Source organism: Nematostella vectensis, chromosome 3, assembly GCF_932526225.1.
Source record: "Nematostella vectensis chromosome 3, jaNemVect1.1, whole genome shotgun sequence".
NCBI classification, from domain to species: domain Eukaryota; kingdom Metazoa; phylum Cnidaria; class Anthozoa; order Actiniaria; family Edwardsiidae; genus Nematostella; species Nematostella vectensis.
Genome location: NC_064036.1, coordinates 4,239,858 through 4,258,475, shown reverse-complemented (window position 1 = coordinate 4,258,475; position 18,618 = coordinate 4,239,858). Strand labels below are relative to the sequence as shown.

The 18,618-nt window shown below is 42.5% G+C and overlaps 1 protein-coding gene and 1 long non-coding RNA gene across 4 annotated transcripts; both read right to left on the bottom strand.

Moving 5' to 3' along the window:
* Positions 1-426: 426 nt before the first annotated feature.
* LOC5512582 lies at positions 427-13,506 on the bottom strand. 2 transcript variants are annotated; one of them, XM_048724804.1, is made up of 15 exons: positions 13,317-13,506; positions 12,645-12,753; positions 11,929-12,057; positions 11,287-11,424; positions 8,653-11,159; positions 8,052-8,192; positions 7,653-7,785; positions 7,169-7,347; positions 5,433-5,648; positions 4,899-5,138; positions 4,571-4,760; positions 4,029-4,205; positions 3,545-3,613; positions 2,922-3,160; positions 427-2,820 (listed from the first exon to the last, which is right to left on the bottom strand). In XM_048724804.1, the coding sequence occupies exons 2-15, from the start codon at positions 12,730-12,732 to the stop codon at positions 2,704-2,706; spliced, it is 4,563 nt and encodes a 1,520-aa protein (XP_048580761.1). In that variant the 5' UTR covers positions 12,733-12,753; positions 13,317-13,506; the 3' UTR covers positions 427-2,703. The 2 variants fall into 2 exon arrangements, with proteins under 2 accessions (XP_048580761.1, XP_048580760.1); XM_048724803.1 differs by having other exon boundaries at positions 12,645-12,750.
* Positions 13,507-16,184: 2,678 nt separating this feature from the next.
* On the bottom strand, positions 16,185-17,817 carry LOC125561185. Of its 2 annotated transcripts, XR_007307206.1 has the most exons (4): positions 17,803-17,817; positions 17,491-17,655; positions 16,925-17,006; positions 16,185-16,485 (listed from the first exon to the last, which is right to left on the bottom strand). It is a non-coding gene; the product is annotated as an uncharacterized LOC125561185 (long non-coding RNA). The 2 variants fall into 2 exon arrangements; XR_007307207.1 differs by lacking the exons at positions 17,491-17,655; positions 17,803-17,817 and adding an exon at positions 17,113-17,143.
* Between the last annotated feature and the right edge of the window lie 801 nt (positions 17,818-18,618).

Genomic DNA, 18,618 nt, shown 5'->3' with positions numbered 1-18,618 from the left:
TTTCGGGAAGGAGGGCTTGTTGTATGCCCTTGAAGATGAATGGTACAAGAAACACTGGCAGTTAGTAAAAAGGACATCAAATCAGCAAAGGTATACTCACAGTTTTTGGCCTCTTTGAGTCTTCTTGTAAGCCACTAAAACATCAATCACTCTTACAAGACACAATGTGACGTGCTGCATAGCTTATCTCAAAATACGTAAAGCGGCGGGTTTGTAAATATTTTTGTGTTTAATATAGGACCGCATACTCGCGTCTAAAATTCGCGTCTATAAATACGTCTATTCAAACTCTGACGCTAGGCTCCCGTTTTTAGTGTCGGGTAAGAATTTTCATATCACAGATTATGACCGACAACTGACCGAGAAATTCGCAGGTAATCTAAAGTTTGTGTCGGGCGGGGCTGAGACATTTACTTGACACCACCATTTTTAGAAAACTACTTGCTTTATTTGTATATTTATCCATAATCCAAAACATTCTTGGAGGGGCAGAACTTGGCATCTCAACCCTCTCACTTATTTATACGTTTTAATAAAAATTTACTATGAGTAACTAATTTTTGTCCTGGCTCGAATTAAATAAGCGCAGCGCATGACTGTTGGCACAACCATACGTAATTCGAAGGTATCTTTTTTAATCCTTTGTATGCAAAAGCTGTCTACTTTGTGCCTGCTAATTGCCTTAGCTAGCTGGTTACTGTCCGACGTCTGAGCGTGAAAACAAGACAGATTGTCCTCGGTCTACTTTATCGTTTCCCCAATTTACCACATAGAGCCTTCGATTTACGTCATCAATCACTCGATTTACGTCATCAGTCCCTCGAACTACGTCATCAATCCAGACCCTTCTGTTGCGGCCCCGAACGATCTTCCATTCGGATTTCAATCATATCATTAATATCTACAGAGTCTGAAAGCTAGTCTATTCTCCTTTTAGTCAAATTAGAAGCTGTAAAATATTGTTAACTTGGATTCTTAAAACTGCTAATAAGGGCTTGTGAGCTTCGCACAAACATGGTCAAAATTATTTCTGAATAAAACACCCAGATTAGAAGGCAGGCAGGACAGAGGTTCGCATAGAGTGACAATAGGGACCTTAAGCAACGACGAAGGCGCTGCAGTGAGAACGTGATCCCCAAATCAGCTTTAATACTTTGCGCTCAATTTTAAACTAGTTTTGATACAATTCAGTCATTCATGTATTCCCCAAAAAAAACTATAGTAAGCCCTAAGATAGCGAACAAGGATATTATAGTTTTTAGCGCACACGTTCCCGTCCTCGCTAGACCGTGAAACTTGGAGTTTTCACGTTGTAGTTTGAAGGAAATTGGCTGAAATGTATCAGACAGAATCCATTTCAGAGTATTTTTCACGTCTGGTTCTTTGAATTCTCAACTGTTTTATGCCGTCACCGTTCGCGTTGCCGTTGTCGTTGCTTAAGGTCCCTATTATCACCCTGCTTCGCTGGCGCCGCTTTGCTCGGCTGACCACAAGACAAAGGAAAAGCTGATGACCTACTTCGTAGTGCCTCTCGGTATGATGTACTAGACAGTGCTGAAGAACGTATGAGCATGCGCGTGCTCTGGCGAAAACACACACAATCTTAGTGTTGAATCGTTCGAAAAGGTACGAAAGGCTGACTTCAGTCGCTGTATTGACTAATCTATAATAAATGGCAGATTTGTTTGATAATGAGGGAGTCATCAAGAAAAATATAGCCTCAGCTTTGCGCTAGTTTTCTTAGCATTCAACAAAATGTGGCCGCCATTTCAAAACAAAAAGGCTGGTTTAACCGCGCGGTACTGGAACTAGTTTTGCGTTTTTCAGCACTGTGGATGTACTATATGACATATGTGCTATAAAATACAAGCATGATTTTCCCTGTTTCTGTATTTCTCAGATATCTGCTCATGACAGTAGACAGCTTAAGCAAGTCAACACGAACGGCATCAAAAACGGCGCGCGCTCTGACGAATTGTTGGAAAAACGGCGTTGACGTCCGTGACCGCGCGCGTAGAACGTAAAAATAGGGAAACTGCCGTTCGAGATTTCCTGTCACGGACGTCAACGCCATTTTTTAGCAATTCGTGAGCGCGCGCGCCGTTTTTGATGCCGTTCATGTTGACTTGCTTAAGCTCTCTATTGTCTAGTTTACCATCACGCTAAAGAAAAAAAACACGAACCACACATACGACACGTGTCATGCATGTCACGAACCACACATACGACAACACGTGTTAGGCATGTCACGAACCACACATACGACATGTGTCGGGCATGTCACGAACCACACATATGACACGTGTCAGGCATGTCACGAACCACACATATGACACGTGTCATGCATGTCACGAACCACACATATGACACGTGTCAGGCATGTCACGAACCACACATATGACACGTGTCAGGCATGTCACTAACCAAACACACGACACGTGTTAGGCATGTCACGAACCAAACATACGACATGTGTCACGCGCACGTCAGTACCACACACGTCGATTGTCACGAACGTGAAGTACCACACAAGTAGCTATCACTCCTTTCATGGAAAACACACTTTATCACTCAGCATTAATTATTTTTATATACTAATGTTTGATTTTTTTGTATCTAGAATTTTTACTATAAACAATGATATTCATGTTTCAAAGAGGCTTGTCTATTCCGCTTTGACTGTTGGCTACGTGTCGCTCTACGTCACTTCCGGCAATAGACGCCAATATCCTTGATCTCAGTGACGTCATACAAAACTCGATCGGCGTAGTAGTTGGCGCGAGCCAAGGTGATGTTTTTCTTGAAAATCTCCCCAAAAGCCTGTTTTTGCAAACAAAAAGAAGAAATAAACGTATTGTTGATTTGTTTAGGACATGGGGACAAAAAATGGAAGAGAATTAATGTTTTAATCCCTTTCTTACCGAATGTATCTGCTTCACTCTCTGCATGACGCTCAACGCTTTTCCCGCCTGTTTGGATGGTACATTGCTGCTCTCAAACAAACCATCAAACGCCTTGAACAGGTTTCCTAGGAAACGCTTGACACCCTCTCCACCGAGAGACTGGATCCTAGAGTCCATGCCCTTGACCCATGCCTTGACGCTGATCATCTCCTGGCGCTTGATTTCCTTGTTGCTTTTGTCCATCCATTTGCGAACGCCTGTGTATGAGGGGCAAGTCATTAATTGGCGATCCCTGATAGTGCCTTTGTTTATAAATAGATTTATAGCCTCTATTCTAGCTGATTCAGGGGCTCGGGTGATCTAAGGCATCGCTTTTAAGATTCGGGAAAATCACACAATCTTCAAGGGATTGGAGCATAAATGCATGAAAACTTGTTTTGTATTGTGAGACCGAAGTACAATATGTATCTTTTTTTTAACAATAAACCCCAAGGTCACGTGATAAAAAGCTTTTTTAAACTTGACTTAAGAAGAAATGTATGGCAGCTAGCTTCAAATACTTACCCTTGTTGCTAAGCCCTCACTTCAATAAAGGGGCAAGGGACTGATGATTAAGTATAACCGATGTGTGTTTAACTTACCATTACTGAGGAAATTGAGGCTCTTCTCTATCTCCACGATTTGATCTTTGGTGCCAGACACAAGTTCGGCTGCGACATTAAGAACAACAGCACGTCAGCAGCTTAACTCTTAAGTTTGACTATTCATGGCAGGGGTGGTTTGGGGGGTAAAAGACGTGTACGGTTGCAACGCTCGCTTCGGGAGCTACAAAGAGCAAGGGAGAGATGACGTCATGTGGCAGTGTAGGTTGCCGTAACTAAGATCAATCCCGTACCCAGGAGGGAAGGTGGTGCAGAGGATGCGTTCGCACCCCACACAACGGTTTACAATAGACGTGCTATTTGTCGACGAAACTATAAAGCATTAACTTAGAATGGAAAATTAGGTCCACTTTTTAGGATTTCGCACCCCTCTCAGAAAAATCCTGGGTACGGGCCTGAAGATAACTTAACCACCATAACAACACAAAGCTATCCTATTGCCTGTGATTGTATCACCTCTCACCTGACTGCTCTAGCTGTTTAGTGACACGTCTCAAACGCCGTCTGAAGTTGTCCTTCTCCTTGGCGAACAGGTATCTCTCGTACATATATGTTCCGTACATGCGCTTTACCGTCTTCATCATATCACGGCAAATGTTGAGCAACTGATGGTAGATTTTGCAGCGACCGCGACGAGATACTAAACAGAAGAACACGCGCCATGAAAGATGATGGTGGTGATTACAATTTTGATGGCAATGACCTTGGAAGAATGTTTTTTACGCTCGCCCAAGGGAACCGCGCGGCTCATATCACAAGATCGAGCCCAATCACCGAGCGGAGCGGGTTTTTCGCAATAATAACACCGACTACCGCCTGCAAGCAGGCTATCATCGATATGGTGATGTTGATGGTGGTGATGGCGGCATTTGAAGGGGATAGTTGTGGTAATGATGATGATAATGATAATGATGTTGATTATAAAGACGACGACAAATCACACAAAACGATCACACAAAGTCTTAGCGTAAATCAGAAGACTGCTTTCTTGAAAACCTTAGTTACCTGGTATCTTCCACTTGCGTTTTAGCGTGGCTTTTCCCATGGCAGGGTGGTTGGGAATGGGTTTAGCCGCCTCATCGAGAGGATTGTGTTGGTGAATGAGATCCCAGAATGGCTCTATTCTCTCTTTGGATCTCTCTACGACTTCATCGCTAACTTTGACATCACGCCGTTTTCGCGTATGTTCGGTTGTCTGAAAGAGATCCACGTAGCAAGTTTATTTAATAAAATTCTTTGATACCCTATTGAGGGAATTCCTAAAGGGTGTTTCTATATACATATCACATATGCATACATATCACGTGTTCTGCATGTGATCACCATTATTTACCTTCTCTATATTTTCTCCATCGTCATAGTAACGCTCGCGCTCCTCACTTAACAGGCTCCTCCTTGTCCTGGCCCGACTGATCTCAGGGAACATTGTGTTTGCCAGGAAGCGTGCAATGTTTGGTACCAGCTGCTTGTTGAGACACGCGCTGAATGGCAGGGACTTGACGTCGTTAGATCCAAGCAGCGACGCTGAGATGTTCATTGGTATGCAGCTGGTTGCGAGTCTCTCAACTGGTGTCTGATAACATGCGTTAGACACAGATGTTGTATGTGCTCCAATCAGAGGGTATCCTTACAGTGGTGGACCCAGAAAAGTGTAGGCGTGGTCGAAGGGGGGTGCGAAACATACACTTTTATGACGTTAGTTTGAAAAAAATGTACGGCAGCTACTAGCCACAGATTTACCTTCCGCCAAAATGGTATTTATAATGATCAATGGAAAAGAGACGTTTCAGAGGACTGTGAATCCCTTCGTCTTCTCGGGTCAGCCCGTTCTAGGATTGCACGTATTCTCCACCAAAAAAATAATTACCGTAAAGCAGATGCTTGTAAGGTTGAGTAGCCCGTTTATTCCGTGTCTTTTTATCGCTCTTGATGCTGATATGCCAGTCGATGCATCGCGGTCAATAAGGGATAACGCTTTCCCCGCGGCGTCAAGTACTGCTTTAGTCTTCCCTTTGGAGAATTCCGCATCGAAGACCTTCCTACTCAACAACTGGACGTGCTTCTTTTGCTCCAAAAGAATGTCCTGTGAATAGAAAAGCATGCGTATTAGCTACAGGTGGTGTAAAGTGGCATTAAAGCGGGCAGAAAAACATTGATTCAAATGAAACACATTCAGAAGATGTCTATGTTTATTATGTTTATATTAATCCTGTTTGTCAAGTCTATGTAAAAATCCTCTTAACAAGAAGGCGGTGTTGTGGGTAAAAAAAAGCATCATTACTGCGGGTTCGGTTGCGCAAAATAAATCATTTTTCTCGTTTTAGCTGAAAGCAGTCCAGATAAAAAGAATATGCTCGCAAAACCGAGATTGCATGATAAATGTGACTATATATAAGGCCTGTCCGGCAAAAAACGGGGCCCAGATCGATTGTAGTTTTGGCGACTGAGATACTTTAAAAAAAACAACTTTTAAACAAGTCAACTATTAGCTTTGATTGATATATTTTGATGCTTCTATAGACACACATGGAATACAATTAAAATGAAAAATAAATAAAGATAATTCAGCATTGATTTTAACTCTGCGCCTCTGACTCATGAGTCCAGCGTCCTAACTCCTGAGCTAAACGACCTGCTCGCATGTCTCCCCTGCGTGTTCTTAACAAGACAAATACTGTGTGCCGATACGCCTCTTGGGTCGCCTGAGTGGATACGAATAAAACTATAGCGTACAGATATAGCGACTCTTTCGTAAGCGGTTCAATAGCTCAGTTGGTAGAGCGCCGGGTATCTTTCCCGGGTTTGTTTCAGGGCCTCACGGTAGATTTGGGGAGTAGCATGGTTCACGCTATCGGTTGGTTTATCGCGCGTAATGTTTCATATCTATGTTCTGGGTTCGTTTGTCTGGTTATAATATTCAGGTAACAAGGGTAGCTGATTGCATTCTCACAAGTTCTACATGCAGGATATGGCGAAGTGAAGCAGTATGGCACGTGGACGATGTAGCAGTGAAGTGTTGTGTCTATAGATGTCCGGCAGATGGTCATACAACATCTTCAATACTCAGGTCGTTAATATTCAGGTCATAAATAGTGATGTTGTCATTGTATTTCCCGCGCAACCAAAGCTTGAGCCTGCAATCCCTAATCTCACGGGCATAACTGGATAAGTTGAACTGCATTTTTTTTTTACCTTTTTTCCGTTAATAATAGAGTGGTTTTCAAAATCCCGTGAACAAAATGTAATTGTAAAAGTGTAACAGTCAAGCCAGAACAAAAAATAACAAAGACATTACGGTGTAATTAGCAATAAATAAACTAAATAGTATTTCACGGGATTTTATGAATACCACTCTAGTCTACTGCAATTCGTGATTAAAAACATTATATGATATTTTCAGGGAAATAAATCAACACAGGATGTAAAAATTTATGTTGTGGACCTCTCTGAAAACAAAGTGTTTCGCTGGCGTTACGAGCATTAGTCGTTCCTCTGAGAAAACTGGTGACGGTGTGTCCGAAACATGCGCAATTACGCGCGTCTTGTTTAATATGCCCGACCTTGTCTGACCATCGTGATAATCCCCTGCGATTGCATCCATACCTTTGCGTCCTCTAAGTTTCCCTCGGCAACTTTTCTGATGTGCTGACAGCCGTGGTTCTTAGCCACGCACACAGGGTCCCCGGTCGTGTAGCAGCACTTATTCCACGAAGGACACTCGACACAGTTGCCGAACACGTCCCGAGTACAACATCGGTTCCAGTCTGGACAACCGATACACGCTAGTGAGAAAAAAGCCACAAAAAAGGAATTTAGCCATAGTTCCATTCCCTATAAGAGTTCTAGTAAACCGGACTCGAATACATGTAATTAGTGGTTCGTCATCTCTGTTTTAAGGAGTTTAGCAAAGCGTGATATCGGAGGCACAGCCGGCAAAAAAGAAATATTTTCTCCTTAAATAATCATCCAGTTTTTCGTACGTGACATTAACTACGCACCCCCCCCCAAGCAAATCGTAACATCTCGCCCGCTATCGTTCGTTGGGTCTCTCCATATATCCTTATTAATCTTCTAATAACCTTTTTACCTTTCTTGCAGTGGCCTAACTGGCAGCTGTTGTTGTATCTTTCCTCAGCACTCCAAACCTCTCGTTCTCTTTCCTCTAGTATGGCGGACTCACTGTCGAGTTTTTCGCGGAAAAACTGCTCATTTTTACTAGCCTACAACAACAACAACAACAACAACAACAGTTAGAACAGCACGCGGCCAAGTGCCTTAATGGCTACTATGGTTGCCTTACAACTGTCCGTTCCTATAGTAACCATGCTGTTTCTTTGGTTGCCTTGACGTTCCCGCAACTATTTTTCCTTGAAGTTATTTACTACGATTACCCCGATTTTTGGATAAAGCCGTATTTATTGTTGCTATGGTAACCTGGCACTAGTCCTTGCTATGCTTAGGGCTATATTTTTGTTGCCATGGTTACCTTGCGGTAGTACCCCTTGGCCTCGCGAAGGTTATCGTTAGCCTGGAGGATGAAGCTATCTGCTTCCTCGGCTGCTGCTTTCACGAGGTTCTCTACAGCGGCTGTAACGTTCTGGTTGATACTTTGTAAACATCCGTATGCCTAAAAGAACACAGCAAAAGAAAAATGATATTTTTCAACCATTCTGAACTTTCCTTGTTTAGCATGCTTGTCTTCCAAGGTATTCACATCCTACAAATATTTTGATGGAAGTCAGAAAGCGGGTGAGCATCCGCCAAGAGCTCGCAGAATACTCAAAATCGTATAACAGCCTCTGTCAACCCCCACGTCATCGTAGCAATGTGCAAAATGTGAAAAAAGCACCCATTTCCATCGGCTGATTTGGGCAAGCAAATGCGAATTTTCGATTGAAATTGGCAAATAAAGGGTTTTGCTTTTAGATGGTTATTTTGAGATTTTAGCACATTATTTGCCAATATTAAATGAAGATTAATATTGGGCACTTTAAGTTTTAATTTTTTTTAAAAGATTTGAAGAAATGTATTGAGGGAGACAAACAAATTAATCCGACCTACGAAAGAATAAAAAAAGGCGGACTTACCGAGTACTCCGTGCCTTCCATGTCACTCAGAAATTCCCGCGAGGATATTAGTAGCCCCACGTCATTCACGTCAAACAGCCTCCCGTATATGGGAAATCCAGTCCCTTGGTCTGTGACGTCAACCCCAACGCTCGAACTAATCCCGAGAGCCTTTGCAAACCCTAGCAGCCTAACCTGTGTGTTATTGGGCGAGACCTCGACGTGAAGACGAGGTCCACCTCTAGAAGTCGCCTCATCTCTCTGGATGACAACTGAACCTCCTGAAAGTACGAAAGGCGACGGGGCATGCTCAGTGTCCACGACTAGATGCTGGGGGTCTTTCATTGTGATGTACGCATTGAAGTACTTATCAAACACGTGCAGTGCTCCCTTGATGAAAAACGTGGTATTTCCTTGAACAGTTGGGTCATAGACTGCTGTGAAGCCTTCCGTGAACTCTGCTATTTTCAGGATCCGAGGAACCACTATCTTGGATGTTTCAAGCGCGTCAACGAGATCCTCAAAGGTTATGTTGTCGAACTTCGCGAGGATTCGGCTGAGTGCGGGTGACGAGGGGTTATACGCGACTTGTGCGTCTGCAACGCGCGCGGTTGGGTTTCCATACTCTCCTAATGTCATGTGGCCTGTCAGCTTGAGCTCTTTGAGAGGCGCCAATTTTGAGATTGGAGTTGAGAAGGCGAGATTGTCTACTCCTATTACTCCGCCAGTAAACTTCCGCACAATCTTATCATCGCTCTCCATCTCAAGAAGAACAGTCTCATTATTGAAGTTCACAGTGCCAGCGAATGAAAGATTTTCTTGCGGTAACTTAAGCTTACTATGAATTGCGAATGTGGATTGTTCACCGATTGTGAACTCAAGTATGTTGTCTTTCAGGAGAAGGTCTGTACCAAGCATATAGTCTTTGGTCAACATCCCAGCAAGATTGAGTCCACCGTTTGTGATTAGGCCTTGGACTCTGTACCACTGCTCATCCAAGAACATCTGCGCAGATTCACACACCTTACTCCCCTCGCAGTCTTCTGGAACTTTAAACAAACCAATAAGCGTCATACCACGCTCAAAGGAGAGCCCCGATAAAGTCGGGTTGTCGAACATGGAATGATCGCTCTCCGGGGATAACACGATAGATGTGTTGAAGCTATTATGAAGTAGCTCTAAGTTACTTGTTTGGAAGCCGGTTATTGCGTCTATGAGTGAATTCATTGGGATTTTTGGAAATATAAATCCAACAGCTGTCTGTAATCTGCCATTGTTTTCATAAACGATCGCTTCTGCTTCAGTTAATCTCTTCACGCCTGGAAAATGTCCCTTGCCAGAAATGTGTAGATATCTATTCATCAATTTTCCTTCGCTCGTGGTTGATTTAATTTGCGGGTTTACAAAGAAAAAGTCATTCATTTTACTCTTTTCGACAATTTTCCTGCTCTCTTCGTCAGGGATGAATGACAAATTATACTGCCTCACTAGTTCAGTTACTGACATCTGTCCTGCCGTCCCAGACAAAGAAACAACCTTAGTCTCCTCGTCTGTGGAGATTGATATCTTGGCCAGGTTCCCCCCAAGCTGAGAGTACCCCGTTCCCTCAAATGTCCAGGTATCGACCTGGTCATCAACTCGGTGTCTGAACATAACATCGGTACCAGCCAGGGATAGAAGTCCTGGCACAGCCCAAAATTCCTGGTTAACGCGGCTGTACACAAAGAAAGACCCTTGGTCGATGTCGTAGCTGAAATGATTGATGTTGATGGTAGAGAGATCTGGAAAGTTCAGCGGTAATGCGTCTACTTTAGTAGAAGGAGATAATGCCTTGAGTGTCTGCGCCACGCTCACCGTCTCGTGTTTTCCCGTCAGGAATTTGACAGAGGGCGGGTTAATTTGGACGGCGACTCTCACTGGCTTATCGTTCTCGCCTCCGAGTTGTATTGGTAGCAGAAGGGTCAGACCTTTCGAGATGTGTGACTCGAGCTCTTTGGATAGAATCCCGTCGCTAAAGGACTTGAGTGGCAACTTGTCCACATCACCCGTTGACGCGACGAACCCAAAATTTGTCTCCGACGTCCTGAACAGTCGCGTTCTCCCGATCAAGTTATTGATGAATGGTATTTGGAAGAGTTTGTCGCTCATTAGCTTTAGTAAAACTCGTGAAGGGTAATCTTGTTGAAACTCCAAAAGGACTGAGAAAATTCCAGGTTTGTTGGGCAAACTGCGTACGAAGACTTTACAATCTTTTACTTTAGTTCCTTCCAAGAATGGAGTACCAGAGACCATGAACACATAGTCATCTCCGCCTTTAAACACGGAGTACATTTCTGCGTCTTTGAGAGTTAAATTGCGGAGAACATCCATGCTAACGCCTGCCGCCTCGATGCTATTCCCATCGGAGATAGACGAAGCAACCTCGTACACGTTCAGCCAGTCAGAAGCAGCGACAAGGGTGTGGTGCTTGCCCACCTTGGACTCTTCGATTTGCACACGAGCTGTCATGTTGCCCTGCCGCCATTTACCTTAAGGAGGAATGCAAAGTAGGAATGTAAGGTTGCTTTAAGGTTATCCCCCTAGGGTTATACATAACGAGCAAGTAAGAATGTAAGGCTGTTTTAAAACGAAGAACTGCTAACCGCTTTACCGCACCTTCAGCATTGAACTTCCAATGTCCTTGCCGCCATCCGCGCTTGTTGTATTCAAATGACATGATGACGTCATGGACCTTCATGCCATTTCCTATGATGCTCACTGGGTCTTCCAGTTCGATCTTTGCCGTCACTTTACCTACATGACATCATGGATCGTTAAACCTTTGTCAGTCTTTTACGATAAAATGTCATGAACATATTAGCCCATATTCGTGGGTGGTCTTTCGTGACGATTTATATGTTATACTTTTGACTTTACCTTTGACTTATTGGATAATTACACTTTTTATGATTTGTGTTTTTAGAGGGGCAGCATTATAGATTTTCGATTCCATGTATGACCATGTAAGACACAAGGGCATTTATTGCGTCTTAGTTCGTAGATCTTGTACAGTCTTTGATAACATACATTGAAAGAACGAATTCGTAACACGTTACTAGTTAATTAAAAGGAGATTGTTTTAAACTGATTTGTTAGCACTTCTAGCTTGCGCATTAATGGTTAAGTGTCGCTTGGGGCACATTGACCAAACATTTTTATTATTACTTTTCCAATAATCCAAATGGACCAAGCGAAGTAGAGACTATCCTGCGCAGATGTTGTTTTGTAAGACTAAGACTAGACTAAGATCGTATTTACCCTTGCGAATGGTGTAGTCAAATTTGTCCGTCTTTAGCTCGTCCAGTGAGGGAAAGCCATCTGGGAGCGTTGGTAAACCCCCCTTTGGCACGATCTTGAGCAAGAGCTGTTTTGCAGTAGGTGAATCGACTACAACAACAACAAGAATGTTTTCTTTCTTTCTGTCGTCAACGTATGGCCAACACGCTAAGAGCCCCGCTTTGACCCCTTACTGACCTGGACCAGCACATGGCACCATATAACACATACCTCGAACTCGACTTTCTAAATGCAGGGATCCAGTAATGCCTAGCTGACCCATTTACCCCCCACCCCAAATCCCCAATCCCCAGGCAATTATTGTCTACTATCTGCCTCCCCCCCCCCCCCCCCGTTCAATTATTACTTACTATCTGCCAAACTGGCTCATTTCTTCTTCAAGGATCGTCACCTATGAATGCGCACCCCTCCCTTCCTTCTCCCCCTTCAGCCAATCTGATAAGGCCTGATTAGAATGATGATTGTAATGATGATATGAAGATGAAAGAAATAATGATGATGATCAATATTGATCACATACAATACTCCATCCGCTGTCAAGAACAATTGTCAGATATAGAATAATGTATGATATGGAACTCTGTTGATACCCTGAGACCCCCCCTCCCCCTGGCCTAATGTTTCCGTTACTAGAAAGCTCAACCATTTTTACATTGCAGTAGAAATTCTTTTTATACCTCTGGCAGAGTCCGCTTCGTGCTTGGCAGCTTCACAGACTTTGCAGCAAAGCAGCAACAGCGCGAGGGAAAACTCTTTAACTAACATCGTAACTACAACAAATTCCTGCTGGAAACAAGGGTGTGAGACTGTTTATATATACTCTCATCCTTATGGTTTGTCTGTTATTATAAATCCAGCGAATTTTCTTCTGCGGCGGTTTTCCTCTGGCCAAATTGATCGAAATTCCTCCCCACCCCACCCCTGTATTCGCAAGCAAAAGAAAAGGAAATCGTAACATTGCCTTTTCACAAATCTGTTTGAGGTCTCCTTCCCACCGAATTTTTTCATTTAATCACGACGTTTTGAGCTATTTTTTCTCCAACTGATTATCTTATTCTTGTTTTATGGTGAGTAGGTTTTCCTTTTTTACTGAAAAAATGGATATTACCTGCTATCTTAAACGTGTATCTGCAGCAGAAGTCAAGATGGTTCACATACATTCTATCATCTCAAATTCGACAAAGAAGTAACAATGCAAATCTTTTTATAAAACACATTAATTCTAATTAATATCTCACAATTCTATATCTATATAGAACAGTGTTTACAACGACATTATCATTATAATTGAAAAAGATATGCAAAGTACACACTGTTTCACTACAATGATCATCTTTAAATGAACTTACCTTTCTCCTTTAAGTTGTTAGACGGTTTTTCCTTTAAAAATAATTTCCAAGACCATCAAGTGTCACTTTTCATAGTTACGATAAAACATGGCTCACATAGGGATCTCTTTCTCACAAAAATACGGATATCAGTAGAAAGCCGCTAGCGAAAAAAGTTTCGTCTTTGTATTCGCTATCTAATTCTTTATTAATCAAGTAAACTGGTGCTTTCACGGTTTAGCTCTCGTCTCATTAGATATTTATAAATGATGTTTACTTCTAGAGGTGATTTCCCGGGGATCTAGAGATCAAATACAAATAAATACAAACTTGACACTTTAAATAGCGTTGTCAACCAATTGAAAAAAATTAGCCATTTACAAATAGATAAATGAAAAAGCAATTTTGTGTTATCTTGAAATAGATACAAATAAGGACAATAAAACAACCGATACAAATCTTTGAATTTTCTTTATAATGCATACAGAAAAACATTTTTAAGTTTTTTTTACTATTAGAAATGTGGTGCCAAGAGGGGCGCATATCTATTCGTGAAGCAAAATGTTAAGGAACAATAACAAATCTAGGATCAAAATCAGAGAATTGTGCTTTTCCTATTAATTTTTTATTGGTTTATATCCTTGCCAGGACATCAACTTTTTCCTATTAAGGAGTAGGAAATCTTGTCTATATTGAACTGGACAATAACTTGTTCAGTACTAATAACTGTGTGGCTGAAGTCAAATCCTGGACCCTCTGTTTTTGTCACGGGGTTCGAGAGTTCCTCTGTTTTTGTCAAGGGGTCCCAGAGTTCCTCTGTTTTTGTCACGGGGTCCCAGAGTTCCTCTGTTTTTGTCACGGGGTTCAAGAGTTTCAACGTTGTTAGGGTACTGCTTTTGTCACGGGGTTACAGAGTTCCTCTGTTTTTGTCACGGGGTTCGAGAGTTCCTCTGTTTTTGTCACGGGGTTCAAGAGTTCCTCTGTTTTTGTCACGGAGTTCAAGAGTTCCTCTGTTTTTGTCACGGGGTTCCAGAGTTCCTCTGTTTTTGTCACACGGGGTTCCAGAGTTCCTCTGTTTTTGTCACGGGGTTCAAGAGTTCCTCTGTTTTTGTCACGGGGTTCCAGAGTTCCTCTTTTTTAATCACGGAGTTCAAGAGTTCCTCTGTTTTTGTCACGGGGTTCCAGAGTTCCTCTGTTTTTGTCACGGGGTTCAAGAGTTCCTCTGTTTTTGTCACGGGGTTCCAGAGTTCCTCTGTTTTTGTCACGGGGTTACAAAGTTCCTCTGTTTTTGTCACGGGGTTCCAGAATTCATCTGTTTTTGTCACGGGGTTCCAGAGTTCCTCTGTTTTTGTCACGGGGTTACAGAGTTCCTCTGTTTTTGTCACGGGGTTCAAGAGTTTCAACGTTGTTAGGGTACTGCTTTTGTCACGGGGTTACAGAGTTTCTACGTCGTTAGGGTACTGCTTTTGTCACGGGGTTACAGAGTTCCTCTGTTTTTGTCACGGGGTTCCAGAGTTCCTCTGTTTTTGTCACACGGGGTTCCAGAGTTCCTCTGTTTTTGTCACGGGGTTCAAGAGTTCCTCTGTTTTTGTCACACGGGGTTCGAGAGTTCCTCTGTTTTTGTCACGGGGTTCAAGAGTTCCTCTGTTTTTGTCACGGGGTTCAAGAGTTCCTCTGTTTTTGTCACGGGGTTCAAGAGTTCCTCTGTTTTTGTCACGGGGTTCCAGAGTTCCTCTGTTTTTGTCACGGGGTTCAAGAGTTCCTCTGTTTTTGTCACGGGGTTCCAGAGTTCCTCTTTTTTAATCACGGAGTTCAAGAGTTCCTCTGTTTTTGTCACGGGGTTCCAGAGTTCCTCTGTTTTTGTCACGGGGTTCAAGAGTTCCTCTGTTTTTGTCACGGGGTTCCAGAGTTCCTCTGTTTTTGTCACGGGGTTACAAAGTTCCTCTGTTTTTGTCACGGGGTTCCAGAATTCATCTGTTTTTGTCACGGGGTTCCAGAGTTCCTCTGTTTTTGTCACGGGGTTACAGAGTTCCTCTGTTTTTGTCACGGGGTTCAAGAGTTTCAACGTTGTTAGGGTACTGCTTTTGTCACGGGGTTACAGAGTTTCTACGTCGTTAGGGTACTGCTTTTGTCACGGGGTTACAGAGTTCCTCTGTTTTTGTCACGGGGTTACAGAGTTCCTCTGTTTTTGTCACGGGGTTCAAGAGTTTCAACGTTGTTAGGGTACTGCTTTTGTCACGGGGTTACAGAGTTCCTCTGTTTTTGTCACGGGGTTCAAGAGTTTCAACGTTGTTAGGGTACTGCTTTTGTCACGGGGCTACAGAGTTCCTCTGTTTTTGTCACGGGGTTCCAGAGTTCCTCTGTTTTTGTCACGGGGTTCAAGAGTTTCAACGTTGTTAGGGTACTGGTTTTTTCACGGGGTTACAGAGTTCCTCTGTTTTTGTCACGGGGTTCAAGAGTTTCAACGTTGTTAGGGTACTGCTTTTGTCACGGGGCTACAGAGTTCCTCTGTTTTTGTCACGGGGTTCCAGAGTTCCTCTGTTTTTGTCACGGGGTTCAAGAGTTTCAACGTTGTTAGGGTACTGCTTTTGTCACGGGGCTACAGAGTTCCTCTGTTTTTGTCACGGGGTTCCAGAGTTCCTCTGTTTTTGTCACGGGGTTCAAGAGTTTCAACGTTGTTAGGGTACTGGTTTTTTCACGGGGTTACAGAGTTCCTCTGTTTTTGTCACGGGGTTCAAGAGTTTCAACGTTGTTAGAGTAATGTTTTTGTCACGGGATGGCTCCCTATTCTGCGGTAGGTACATTGGAGCGCAAGCAATGACTGCTGGGTAAACGAAACTGAGTTCTATGCAAAGTTGTTTGTTAGGACAGAAATTAAATACAAGATACTTTAAATGAATATCACGCATTTATTGTTTCCATATCAAAGTTCTAAAGCATTTAACAAGATCTAACAAATCGAAACAAAGATATCTATGGGTCAGAAGGCCTGGTCATGGTTTATCTGGTTATCGATCGATGCTATCGGCTGACACGACACATCAGAAGCTGCACCTCCACGAGCAGTAGACTCCGCCGTTACTAGTAGGGTAGCAATAGCACGTGCAACCTCCTGAACAGAAGCTGGGGCATAGTCCAAAGCAGCCTTTGGCCGCCTTAGAATTGCGAGTGAGCGCCACAGACGGCGCGCCTGGGGCAAAGATAAAAGACACACAGTGTGAGCAGAGTAAGCCATTTCTACTACGCTCTCCTAGTACCCATATAAAGCAGAGGGAACGAAATGAGATCGAATAATTAGTTTAGAATTGACTCATCGGGGATCGATAGAAAAACAGAATTGTTTTTCTATCAGCATTGTTAAATTTGAGAAGTAACGAGAGTTTACAGAGATGTAAAAGCGGTAAAAAAATGGCCAGGAGGAAATTAAAAGTATTTCCAAGCTAGCGGGAAGTTTCCCAGGCTTCGAGTAATGATAAGGTCCAAAATGAAGTGAAATCGAGTTCGAGTTAACATTGTTAACTTTGAAAGAAAACAGTATCGCGTGCAACAAATCACGACATACATCCAGCCTATTTCAACATTTTTTTCCCTTCGCCAGACCCCTACTACCTCCCGGTACACAGGCTTACCCTCTCCTGGAACAGTAAAGGCGGCAAGTGCAAGAGTCACGATGACAAGGAACACGAACGTCTTGGAGGCCATAACTGCACACTGAATAAAGAAAAGAAATTAGCATAGCTTAGATAGCCTTCTATTAGGCAACACAAGCCATAACTTCACACTAAATAAAAAAAAGAAATTAGCAGTGCTTAGATACCCTTCTATTAGGTAACACAAGCCATAACTTCACACTGAATAAAAAAAAGAAATTAGCAGTGCTTAAATACCCTTTCATTAGGCAATACACAACAAGCACGCAAATAACAGTTCGACGAACGCTAACCACAGTGAATTGACCTTATGCTTCTAGTTTTGTTGAGAGCCCCATTGCAAACTTTTTAAAATAAGTAAAAGTATTTTCACAGTACTATGCCTACTAATTATCAAAATGTTATAATTTCTAATTGCGTTCTTACAAAAGGAGTAAGGGTACATTAATAACCTATATTTACCATTACTTCTTATTTCGACATTACCAATACCCTTTTTACGAAATTCAGTTTATCATACTTTGGTAGCTGATTTTTTGTCTTACCAATGGCAAAGTCTCGGAGCTGGTTACAGTGTAAAGGCACCAAATGATCTGAAATCGATGGACCTGCGACGGAGTATAAATAGTCTCGATGACCACACCTCAATAGCCATAAAAGGAAACCCGCGACGTCCATTGCTTAAAGACTCGCGTTCTGCTCCTACATAGCTGGAGAGGGGGCATAAGATCAGGTAACCCATAAACCAGTAAACACGTATGCTTAAAAATAGGTCAATATCTATTGATATATATTGATCTTGCTTCTCGGGTGCTCCTCTTATGCTTAAAAATACGTATTTTTTAATAGAACCGTACCTCTACTAACGCTTCTGTACGCTTGTCGCATCAAACAAAGCCTTGGCCTTAAGCATTTTCCCCATTATTTACCTCATCCACCAAATAGTGATGTTTAAAAACAGTAATGTTTGCCAAGAATTTACTTTATGATTTCCGTCGAAGCTGAAGAGGTGTCAAAAGACCATGCATCTACTTATCCAATATGCACGTGCATTCGAAAAACCATCTAAACAAATTATTTTGTTTCTCGCTGTCTAACCCTTTAACCTACTTCCGAAAAGGCCTGAAAAGGCCTGCCTTAAAAGGAAACCTTCACGTTTAAAGACGTCCATAGGTTTACATTATCTTCCGTAATGCTTAAGGGGGAGGATAAGATCATGTAACTCCACTCACTCTTACGAGTCTTTGTTTTCCCTTACGCTTTTCTCATGCATGCTTTAAGCTTATCATTAAGATTGATCATTTTGAAAATGGAAGCATTCATATCATATCTTTTTGAACAGAGAAACGTGGCTGAGATGCACAGTCACGAAGAGGGGACTTGGGAGGGGAGGGAAAGGGTTGTTTGAGGTTTGTTTTAAAATAAATCGCACAGTTTCATTTGTTTTTCATATCAGTGCTATTGTAGGAAAGTCAAACAACCACTTGTAATGTAAAGGGGACGTCGAGAGTTTTCTGTGGGCTACGCATTACTAACCCGCCATAGACAGACAACCTAAAGAGTCGCACATGAATTGCTGTGGTCTCTTTGTCATCAGCCTTATATATTAAGAAAAGAGTTTTACGACAATGGTCCACGGAAATCTTTCTATGCGCAGCTTATAATGTAGCCCT